Source organism: Drosophila subpulchrella, chromosome 3L (genome assembly GCF_014743375.2).
Source record: "Drosophila subpulchrella strain 33 F10 #4 breed RU33 chromosome 3L, RU_Dsub_v1.1 Primary Assembly, whole genome shotgun sequence".
Lineage (NCBI taxonomy): Eukaryota > Metazoa > Arthropoda > Insecta > Diptera > Drosophilidae > Drosophila > Drosophila subpulchrella.
Window position 1 is genome coordinate 14,244,680 of NC_050612.1, and position 12,303 is coordinate 14,256,982.

The 12,303-nt window shown below is 41.2% G+C and overlaps 1 protein-coding gene across 1 annotated transcript; it reads right to left on the reverse strand.

Moving 5' to 3' along the window:
* Positions 1 to 1,602: 1,602 nt before the first annotated feature.
* LOC119554540 (pollen-specific leucine-rich repeat extensin-like protein 1) lies at positions 1,603 to 3,208 on the reverse strand. The gene has a single exon (XM_037865498.1). The coding sequence runs from the start codon at positions 3,166 to 3,168 to the stop codon at positions 1,765 to 1,767; it is 1,404 nt and encodes a 467-aa protein (XP_037721426.1). The 5' UTR covers positions 3,169 to 3,208; the 3' UTR covers positions 1,603 to 1,764.
* Positions 3,209 to 12,303: the final 9,095 nt, after the last annotated feature.

The following is a 12,303-nucleotide window of genomic DNA, read 5'->3' on the forward strand; positions in this document are numbered from 1 at the left end:
CATCATGGGAACAATGAGCAGAGCGGATCGCAGCAGAACGTTTGCCGTTTAGTGATGCCGTCAATTGATACATCAGTCGATAAGGCGGCAAGACGTCCTGTGAGAATCCTGGCTGGCGGCTTGGCTTTTGTGGCACGGGGCTAACAGGATTTGGCCACGCTAAATCAACGCAATTCGCTGTGGCTCATTTGAGTGCAGCAACGAGCCAAGGAAATCGCAGGGGGAGCAGCACCACCACCCAAGGAATTCGTTCCGCTTTGTTGGAATTTGCCATGCTACAAATTCGAGGCTCATGGGAACTGCGTTCAGGGGGGTTGGCAAGTGTGGAAATATTGAAATTCGAATTACATTTTTGCCAAAAACTGCACGAACACTCCATGAAGATGGGTTACTCTGGAAGCTGCGCGTATTCGTCGCGCCGTCTGGGCGAATGGCTGCCTTTTGGGACCGGGACAACCCTGGAGTATCCTTTCATCTTGTTACCATTTCGGTTCCCAGCTCATTAGCGTCGGCGTCGCAGTTTTTGTGCCCGCATCTAATTGCTGCATGCAGCCAAAATGAATCTGGGAGATTCGAAACTGCAGGATTCGGCTTCACTGCGCTAACAAGTTGAACATATTCTTCGCTCTACTTACATGGCGTATGTTACTCTCGTTGGAAGGCATGTGCCCGCGGATTTCTGGTGGTTTTTCTAAGCCTGGGAACCTATGTTTTTTGCTCTGTTTTTACATTCTGAATGGGTGGCCCGGTCGAAAAAGACTTTCAAGAACTCCATATATTGTCAGGGCATTATAACAGGACTTTTATAATATCCTTATAGGAATTCTGTTCAAAGAAAGCTGTCCGGTTTTTTTTTTATTTTCTTATACGTAGACTTACATTTTGTTTTATTAAAGGTTTGTATTTAAATATCATCCCACATGTCATGAAAATAAAAGCGTACTAACCGTTTAAAAATCAAGTTCTTCTGTGCCTAAGAACAAGGCAATCTCGTTTATGCCCGAGTCATTGAATTTAATTTTAGATTTTTTGACAAGAGTGTTTTTATTGATAACGATTTTATATCGATAATGACTTTTTTGAACTTTTCCCGGAGCGTAGATATTCAAAACTATTATCTGTAGTCGGATATTTTGTAAGACTATATTCGATAGAGAGTGGACCCAAATGCTTCCTTTATTAAGGCCAAAATCATTTAGTTTAAGAAAAATTTAATTTATAATATTTATTTTTTTAACTTTTGTTAATAGAGATTTGTTATGAGGGTTTGTTGTATATTTCGTTGCATGCAAAGTTTTTTTATAAAATGTCTGAAATGAATATTTAGAAAATAGTTTTCTCTACTTGTTATGTGAATTATGTATAGATTCCGAACCCGAGCTTGGGCAGCTCTTTAACCCCAATTTTTTATTAAAGACATCATAATTATTGGATTGGCATAACAATTAGATTTTTATTGAAACATTCAGCCACACATTGAATGCTAATATTAGCAGATCTGCAACTTAACTATAATATTTTACAATGATCAAACTCGGGATCCTTTCGGGTCCCTGGATAAGATATAGAATTAATAGACATACAGGGAGATCCAGTTAGATATTTAAGATACAAATTGCACTACATTTAAGGCTAAGGGAAATGAAATTGGAGCGTGAGGGGAAACTAAAATTAATATCACAATCGAAAACGGGCGTTATGGGTTAAACCAACGGATTGGGGTGGTGGGTAGATGCCTTAAAAATATCCGAAGAAATGCTTCGATCATTTGGACATGCCGCCCATTCGTCGACCTGGTGGTGTGCCTCCAACCACGTTGATGATCTCGTTGTCTCCGCCGGCGGAGGAGGAGGATGCGTCCTCCAGCTGCGGCTGGTGATCACTGGCCTTGTCCTGGTGGGCGGTCATGTGTCGCGTCAAGTGGTGTCGCTCCCTGAAGGTCTCCTGGCAGACGGGACATCGCAGCTTCTCCTCCCGCTTGCGGCGATTGGGATCGCAGGCCACCTCGCTTTTGTGATGGGATCGCATGTGATACACCAGATCGCTGGTCATCCGGAAGCTAATATTGCACTTGGCGCAGACATTCTGGGCGGTCAGGGTGAAAGTGGATGCCAAGGTGGGTGGAATCAGTGTGGAGAGTATGGCCGCTGCAGCGGGATTCTGCAGAGGTTGGGATACTGCGAATGGATGTGGTGGTGGAGCAAACCCAGGATAGCCATGCAGAAACTCCGACGGTGGACCTGGTGGTGAATTTCCCGGCATGGGTACTCCGCCTCCATTGGGATTTCCTGGTCCTGGAGGACGAGTGTACAGCAACTGCTGCTTGAGTCGCTGCTGTGCCTGCAAAGCCTGCATGGGATTGACCGCCTGGAAGGCTCCATTGAACTGATACTCCGGCCGGAAGTTGTGATACACAATGGGATTGGCCGGCAGGGGATTTGGATTCTGACCACCACTGTTGGTCCTGGGCGGTGGCGTTACCAAAGGCGGACTCATCGAGTGACAGCTCAGCTGGTCGGGACTCAGCGGAGGAGCTCCCACATCCACGGGTGACTCCAAACGGGAGGTGGTTGAGGGTGAGGATGATGCAGTGGACAGCGATGAGGAGGCCACCTTGGTGAAAGCACTGCGCATGGGAGGTGGTGGTGAGGAAGTTGAGGGCGCCTCTGGAGAGTCCACCAGGGGTATGATCACACTGGGATCATCATAAACCCTCGGGGAACGGATGCTGATCTGTGGATACCTCTGGCGAGCCTCTAACAGACTGATGTACTCCAAGGCCGCCGGTGAAGGTGGCTGTGAGGAGGCTCCTCGGGGAGACAAATCCGTGGGATAGTGGCTCATTTGTTGATGCTGCTGCTGCTGTTGCTGCTGGTGATGATGATGCTGCAGTGCCTCCTGGAGACGGGCCTGCTTCTCCGCCTGCTTCTGCTTGATCCGCTCATCGGGCATCATTAAGAAAGCCACATCAAAGGCTCGTTTCAGAGTGGTCTTTCCACCGGCTGGCGATGTGTGTGTCTCATTATTATTATTGTGATTAGTGGTTTGATTTTGCTGCGGCGATTGCTGCGGCGATGTGGAGATCCTCAGCTCGGCGTGCTGGGGCGGCGTGGAGCGACGCTGGCCAGGATTCGCATGCGATGGCAGGCTATCCATGAGCAGATTCATTTTCACTTCAATACACTTTTCGACTTTCACTGGCTTTTGGTTCTGGGGCTTTGGGTTCTGGGGTCTTTGGGGTTCTCTAGTTCCTTGCGTTTCGAAATTCCAGTTTCGACTGCTGGCCGCCCGCAATCTGTTCCTCTTTAAGTACCCGCCGCCACCACCGCGTCCAGTTGGAATTCTCGGTTTCTCATATTGTCCCATTCAAATGGGAAAAGCAACTCTCCGCACTCGCGGCACTTGGCCCATCTGTCCTGATTCTGCTCGGAGTCTGTTCAGATTCAGGTCCTGCAGAGAGCGCTCGTCACCACCCTTATGTTCCTGCTCTTTCGCTTTCTCGCTCGCCCTCTCTTTCTCCGGCGGTCTTCCCTCTCTCTCTCTGGCCCACTCTGTCTGTCTCTTGGCGGTCCATCTGCTTTGCCAGTTGGCGAACATATTCTGTGGTTTTATTGTGCGGGCCTGGCCAGGACGAGTCCTGGTTGGCCCATTCGAAAGCCTGGCTGTATTGTGTGTGATGCAGGTACAGTGGGATGCATACCATTGTTTCCAAACCTTAAAATAAATTCAATTTGCAGAACAATTTTAACTGAAACTTATTAAGAAGGTATGACATTAACTCTCTGGTTGAATATGATAGGGTATAGGGTGTTTAAGAGAATATTATCCAAGAATTTAATTCATTTATAGTCTATTTAATCATTATATGTATATCAGATTTATATCCATAAGTCCTTAAATCAAAAATGTTTTTGTAACTTATTAATTTATGTTTTTAACCCCTTTTCTGGACTTGCTATGTAGATAAATGAAGTAGAACGGAAATGAATATTTACCTTAGGTTTCCTTGTTAAGCCTGATCTCCAACTTAATTAATTAGCAACAAGATGATAATCTCTATATAATATTTGGTTCATAACATTTTTCGACTTTCATTTTGGTATGGAAACTTTCATGTCGTTGCCTTTTTGATTGAGGTAAGTATCGGGCTTAAGTCTACATTTTGTAAGCCATACTAATGTCATAATACCGAATGAATAATTAAATAAAAAAACTTTAAAGACAAAGAAATACTCAAAATTATACAAAAAGCTTATAAATCCACAAACCAAAAGGATTATTTAAATAGGACTTTAAGATAACATTTTTAAAATTAGTACTTTTTTATTTTATCTAAAGGATTGTTGTGTGTTGAATTACATTTTTATTTGCCAAGTATCCCAGCTTTTCCCCACTGTGCACTATCTCTGTGCAGATAACTTTCGAAAAGAGGCGGCGCTTGGTCCTGGTAGCTCTCTCTCTCTCTCGCTCTCTGGCTCTCTCTTTTTGCCTCGTCACCCCAAAAATATGGCAGGACCTGCCCTCTCTTTCTAGCTCTATCCCCGTCTCTGCTGGCGTTGATATCCTTGTTGCAAGTGTTTCCGAACAGGTTGTTTTTGTCGATTTTTTAGCAGCGCCAGCGAGATTGTGTGAATATGTGGCCATGTTTTGTGTTGCTGTATTTGCTGCACTTGTTGTTGCTGCTCTGGATTTTGAGTATATGCTGCGCGTAGCTTTTACATATTGCGAACCCCACACACACACACACTCACAGCGATGTGGGGTTCCCCCGTTTTGTGGGCGACTGTTGAGCGCCGAAAGATTTCAACGGACTGAAATATTTATTTGTCAGTTACGTTGGCTCTATGTGGAAAAAGTGGCAACTGCCCCGTAAATATACACATGCAACAATAGCAAATTGTGCAATGTTTTCCGTTCGTTTTCCGTCTCGTTCTGTTCCCCTCATATCCTTTTTTTTACCCGGCTAGACCCTAGATCCTGGCAGACCGGATGTGAGGATGTGGCCATTGTCAGGACAAAATATGTGTCTGTTATGGTCAGTCGTGGTCCAGGTTTGCAGCTCCACGAATCTATATATGTTATACGTATATATTATTTAAATGGCACTTCTTTTGTTGCAGTTTTTGTGTGCGGCTGTGTGTCCTGTGAGTCTGCTGCAGCGGCAATTTAATGTTTGCATATTTTCAGGTGCTAATTGTTCCACTTGCCATATGAGTTGCATTTTTAATTAATATTTATAGCCACCAGCGCCACATGTGTGTGGGTGCCAATGAGTATCTGTGTGCTGGAGCCTATAATTCGCTTGGCCGCCATGTTGGCTGTCGAACAAATTAATATTAAACACATGATTGCCTTCGACCATGGCCGTTTCATTAAAAATATTGTTTAGTTTGTATTTAATTAATTGCCGATCGAACAATCCAGGCTCAGCCCATAAGCTGATGTGATTTTAAATTGGTGTGAAATGTCTCTGCCTTTTTAGCTGATTTATAAAATACTTCGGAGTTTTTAATAAAATATTTAAATACTTATTAAATCAAACATATTATAAAGTCTAATAAAAATTTACTTTTTTGAATATTTAACCCCATCAACATAGATTTTTCTGTGGCAAAATATATCCAGTTCTTAGTTGCTCCCATTTCGACTAGATATCTTATCTAAACTGTCTCCATATATAACGAATTTTCACCATGAATTACCAAGAATTGCCCCCATTTCAATTACACTCCCTCATATGTGGCACGTGTCCACAATTGAAGTCAAGTGAAAATCCCTATTACATTCTTGGCCCATTGATGTATTTATTTCTTTCAGAAATTAACGAAAATCTCCGATATACAAATCGAGCACAAAATTTCCACTAAACCCAAAGGCTTATCTACCCCTGCTGATCTCCCTCTATTGCTAACTAAAAGATTTTGGCTTGTCATTGAGGCAGGGGATGGTATTTTAGGTGGGATGGCTGTTTGGTTTAGCAACTGTCGATACATCAAACTGCCAAGTGACAAAGTGATTCCCCCGCTGTCATTCTGAGACAAAGCGCAAAAAGGCGTGAAATTGCCTTTGTGTGATTAAGTCAAGCCCGGGGAAAATGAGAAGGAAGCGAGGAAATGTCCCAGGAAACGAATTAAAAACTAAGATGACAATCTTCCGACTAGAGTTTAGACACAGCTACGTGCTCCGTATGCCGGGGCAAGGCATCCTCGGCGGGTTTCAATTATCCCTGCTAAGATAGCAAAATGTAAATGCTAATTGCTACAACTTTTGCATAGAGCTAGCTACGTTTATTCCGGAGACAGCAGACACCTTTTCCGTGGAGATTGTGGCCTTCGTTGATGTTAATGTGCTGCCTGTCTCCTGTAATCTCGGTGGTTTGTGTGGAAGTCCTGGAGGAAACAGCTTCTTGCCGCCCGGAACTCTAAGCTCACTCTGCACAGAAAATAAAATGGTATTCTATATTATTAAGATAAGTTAGAGGTGTCTAAACTTAAAATTTTCTATGGGTTATATTTAATCCATTTGCTGTATGGATTATACTTTAGTTTTAAATAGTTTTTAATAATCTGGCTTTATTTTGACCTACACATAGAAATATCTAACCTTGAAACAATATATGCACAACTTTTTCAAACATGACTTAATATTTTGATATTATCAAGTGTAAAATTCTTAGCCTAACCCATGTAATATAAACAGGTTATTGAAATGTGATATATAATATCTTTTTTTTCTCAGTAAGTTTGTTGTGCTGATGGTAAAGTTTCCTAGAGACACGGATTGCATTCTGCAAGAGTCCTGCACTTGCCACCCCTCAGAGTTCGGAATGTCCCTGGAGTACGGAGAAAACTAAAACCCGAGTTCTGTTCTTCATCCAATCAAGTGCTTTTCGCGCATTAAATAAAAATTCGAATTGGATTTCACGTGAGCAGGGCGAGAACCTAATTGTATGAGGGTTGGAGGACTATGGGTTTTAGAGGGCTGGATCTGGAATTTGGAACTGGAGTATTCGGAGGGTAGTTGTCAGCCTCGAACGTCCCTGTTGCTGTTTGTTTAAATACCGTGAATAACATGTGGTTTTTTCCAAGCATATGGCAAGGACTTTGTCACTATTAAGGAGCCGTCTGTGCCCGGCTCGTTCTTCAGCTTGCCAAATCCTCCAATTAGACTGTCATTCATTTAAACGGATTAAAAATGCGCGAACGAGGGTCGCTCGTTTGGTTCTAACAAGGCCCGAGGGCCGGTGCATTGGTTGGTGGTGGTGGTGGATCTTGTGGTTGCCTCCGGTTTAGTCTTAGTCGGATTAGAGCCCTTGTTTTGGTTAACAAATCGGCTGATGACGATGTCGATTGCGATTCGATTCCAGCCCTGTTGCCCTGTGCGTTGGTCCAATCAGTTCGAGACGCACATTCGCCCGCAATCAAGCCAGGAAAAACATTTTCTGCTGTCATATGCAAAACGCCAACGATGCCACAACTGCACCTGAGTGGGTGGTGGTTGGTGGCTGGAACTTTATCTAAAATGCTTACGCTTGAGAAGCTTTCAATCGAATGCGGCATAAATATTTATGTGCCTCGATGTGGCAATATTTTCCGCAGCCCAAACACACAATTCGAACTCGTGAAACACAAACAGAACTCGCAACAGTTGCCAAGTGTTGGACTTGGTTGCTGGATAACCATAATGTCAAGAGCTCTTCGAGTGGGCCGGAAGAGGCGGCAGAGAACCGGAACCGGAACATCCACTTTGGGTTTTGAAACTTGGCAGGGTGTGTGTTTGGGTGTAATAGAATTTGTATTAAGTTTGGAAGAGAAAATCAAAATTCTTAAAATTGAGAAACATTTTTAAAAACAAATGTTCTACTATATCTTTCAATTAGAATAATATTTTTTATATTAATCTTATAATCTTAATCTTAATCTTAATCTGAGTCCTTGCAGGGTGTGTGTTCGGGCGTAATAGCATTTGTATTAAGTTTGGAAGAGAAATACATGTATTAAAATTCTTAAAATTGAGAAACATATTTTAAAATCCAATGTTCTACTAAATCTTTCAATTAGAATAATATTTTTTATATTAATCTTATAATGAATAGATACTAAATCACCACTCTTATACTACAGATGCCCAGGACTTCATGATCACCACATTGTTGCCTTCATCAGTCTGAATCAAGAATAAAGATGGAGTATTGACAAGAGAGTATTATATTTTTCATATGTCGAGTTTTTAAAACATATATTGTATTCTCTTTTTTCTTTCCCCTTAGGAAGTATCAGCTTGGGCCCTCAAAAGCCCACATCCACTTGTAAAACATATTCATAAGAAAAACATGCAACATTTGGCGGATTCCTCGTTTTGAGTCGGATGTGCAGCGTATGCTCAGCCAAGCTGCACAAATGAAGCGACCACCAAGTCACCACCACAGAACACCATCATTACCACCAGTTGCCACCACCTCAGAATATCCACTGCGGTGTGGATGGGATGACCCGCATTTAAAGTTGCCCAATACGTTTTCTGGTGCCATAAATTGTGACCCTGCCCCGGAACCTGTTTCACTGGCTGTCTGTCCAACTGAAATCAGATCTAATCAGCTTGGAATGCACAGGGTACAGTGGGTCGAATGCGGCACAGTTCCAATTGCCGGGAGTGGAGTCCCACTGTGAGCGGTACGAAAAATAATGAAAACTACCCTTTAATGGAGGGTCGCTAGTTATCCCCGGCAACGAAATCACACTCGGGCTGAGCAAACATCTGTGCGATTTCGACAATGGTAACAAGGACTCTCCGAGGTCCTTCGCCCAGCCCCCGCTCGGCATTTAAAAAGTGTTTAGTTTATGGTCCATTGATGGCTTTGTTAACTCGTCGAACACTGCACTCCCTGCAACCACTCCTCATGAATCCCAAATCTCGTTTTCGATTCGCAACCCCATGCGAAAGGACACCTTACGTTTTTCGACGTTTACGATCTGTCCGGGGCGTTTGTCGGGGGTTCTGTTCTCCGTCTGCCTTTAATTATGCTGAAAACCACAAAATGCTGTTAGTGCAGCATTTTTCGATTCCAATTTGAGAAAAATGCTGACATATGCGCGGAGAAAATGCGCTGCGCCGCGGGATTCTCGAGATCCCAGTTGCGAGTTACGAGTTCCCGGTTCCCAGTTCCCATTTCCCCCGAGTGCCCTTCGCCCTTTGACTCTCCGATTGGAACTGGTCCATAGATGGGTGATAAACACCGCCCGATGGTGCCACAAAGGCGGACAGACTGACAAGTGAGTCGTCGATCTAATGTGGCATCAGCATATGCTGGTTCCTTTGGGCATATACACCCAGCCATCCGTGCTTCGATCAGTTGCGGTTGTAGCTAAATTCCCAATTGACTTCGCTTAAGATTGATCTACGCTTTGGATTTTACTCGATTTTGCAGTTGGGATGCCATTAATTTGATAGAAATCTTTGTAAAGCACCACATTTAGATCAGCTGAAAGCTTGGCTTATCTTTGGCTCGTTATTCTAGTCTGCAATTCTAACCCTTAAAGTTAATGAACTTGGCGACGACATATAGAACTTATTAAAAGGGTAAATTCCTTGATAAATATAATGAGTTTCTTTGTTTCAAAATTGGTCCCCTCATAAACTTACAAAACCACAAACATTCTTATTTGATCCTATTAATGGTTGGTTAACTACCAAGCTTGACTTTTACATAAATCTAAGGTTGTCCTGTCCAAAGTTTTAAATTTTTCTCCCATCTACACAGAGAAAATTCTGACGTTCTCATCTAAGTTGAAACTGTTCTTAAAAATAGAACGACATTTTTAAGTTGAAAATGTTTTTATTTTGCTCGAATCGAGTTGAATTGGCGGTATTTATGTACTTTGTACAACTTTTCTCTTCTCCCCATTTCGTTCTTATATTGAGAACATTGATACCAAGATGTACTTACACGATTTTTAAGAACGAATGTTCACAATTCAAGAACAAAGTTCTTGGATATTTCTCTCTCCATCATTCTTTAACGCTTGAATCATTAAATATTTTACTTTTTCCTTCGCTCCAATAAACAATCTATAACTTTTGTGTCTTGAGTGCTCATCGAATTTTCATAACATTAGTTTTCTCTGCTGTCTATTTGGCTGCATTATCATATGTAATGACGTCGTTTCTTTGATTTCGTTTGCCTGCGCTTCGAGTTCAAACACCTTGAACAAATATTTTACTGTGCTCACCTTTTTTGGGGCTGTACCCCCCACCCACAAGCCCACCTTCATTTGCTGTTGATTTTCAAAATCGAATCTTGAATTAATCATGTGGAATAAATTTACTCTAGATTTCCTCTCGAAGCCTGCCTTAAACGAGAAATAATTGTTGAAAAAAAGAAAAAGGAATAATAATGGTATCCATTTTGGATATTCCTCCTCGGGCTAATTGAATTAAAATTGCGAATTCATTTTTGCCATTGCTTCATGCGTATAAATAATATTCTATTCCATTCGAATCGAAAAACCAAAATCGAATGCGAAAACAGCGAAATTTATGACAGGCAGGCAAGATTTACGCTTGTGGCTTCAATTTCTGCCGGAGAGTTCAATAACTTTTCGGGGTGGATTAGAGCATAATTCCATTGTCATGGTAATTTATGAGCTTAGTTTCTATTGTTGTCACTATTTGGGACTGTGTTGTTGTTGCTGCTGCTCTTCCAGCTTTGCAGATTTTTGCAACATTAGCGCGGAATTATGGCATCCATTACGAAGGATTCTCCCATATGTGCTTGGGTCCTATAAAAGCATTCGAATATTCCTCATATGTCGACATGTTGACGCTGCAAATGGACCTCGGCAATTACATTAAGCGTTTGCCAAATCTTCTTTTAAAAGCGCTTTAAAACTGGGTCACACTTTTCAATTGGGTGCTAAGTGGTTGATTCGATTTTGGTAGCAACTTCTTGGTGTCTGTTTAGTGGTTTACTTATTACATATGCGCATATTTTAATGGACTGGAGTTTTTCCGACAAGGGGTTGGTTGGAGGAAACTAAGGGAGCGGTTCGTCTTGTATTGAATTTCTGGTATAGATTTAATGAAATAATAAGTGCGTGAGGAATTAGTAGATGTATTGTTTGGAGTTGATTGTATAGAATATCTAATTGAATTTAATATATTATTACAGCTCTTAGTAAAAGGCGATATTAAAAAATAAAATAATAATAATATGTATCAGTCTAATTATTGCTAAAATGTTGAAAAAGTATGCCTTTGCTGCTGATCGGTTTGCTTTTCTATTTCTACTTCCCCAGATTTGATACACAAATAAAACACCTGTGTAAATTGATGCTCATCGTTAGCTTAGGTTGTTAGCTGATCAAAACAGTCATTCTTATTGCTCAGGCACTTTCTTTATCGAAATTACGGCCAAAAAACACACAAAAAGGATCCTGTTTTTGGCACAAATCTTAAATCCTAATTTTGCACCAAAAAATTTCACAATTTTGGTCGAAACAAAGATAAAAATTGTCAAAATGTGGAATGTCATACCGCGTTGAACTCGTAATAAAATTCCCAATCGATTGGCGTTCAAAGCTAGAAACTTTATTTTTTGACCATTTTTGGCAAAAAATGTGATGTTACCACTTATGAAAAAATCAAAAATTGACCAAAATTTAGATTTCCCAAATTCTACCCAGAAGTGGTGCTCATCGTTAGCTTAGGTTGTTAGCTGATCAAAACAGTCATTTTTGTTGCTCAGGCTCTTTCTTTATAGAAATTACGGCAAAAAAACACACAAAAAGGATCCTGTTTTTGGCACAAATATTAAATCCTAATTTTCCACCAAAAAAGTTCAGAATTTTGGTCGAAACAGAGTTAAATATTGTCAGAATATGGAATGTCATACCGCGTTGAACTCGTAATAAAATTCCTAATCGATTGGCGTTCAAAGCTAGAAACTTTAATTTTTGACCATTTTTTGCAAAAAATGTGATGTAACCCCTTATGAAAAAATAAAAAATTAACCAAAATTTAGATTTGCCAAAATCTACCCAGAAGTGATGCTCATCGTTAGCTTAGATTGTTAGCTGATCAAAACAGTCATTCTTATTGCTCAGGCACTTTCTTTATCGAAATTACGGCAAGAAACACACAAAAAGATTCCTGTTTTTGGCACAAATTTTACATCCTAATTTTCCACCAAAAAATTTCATTTTAATTCTTGACCATTTTTTGCAAATTTTACGCATCCAGCAGAGTTAAGTTCTGTATGAGAATAACAAAAATGTAAGCAATCGTGGCCAACACTTTCGGGGAACA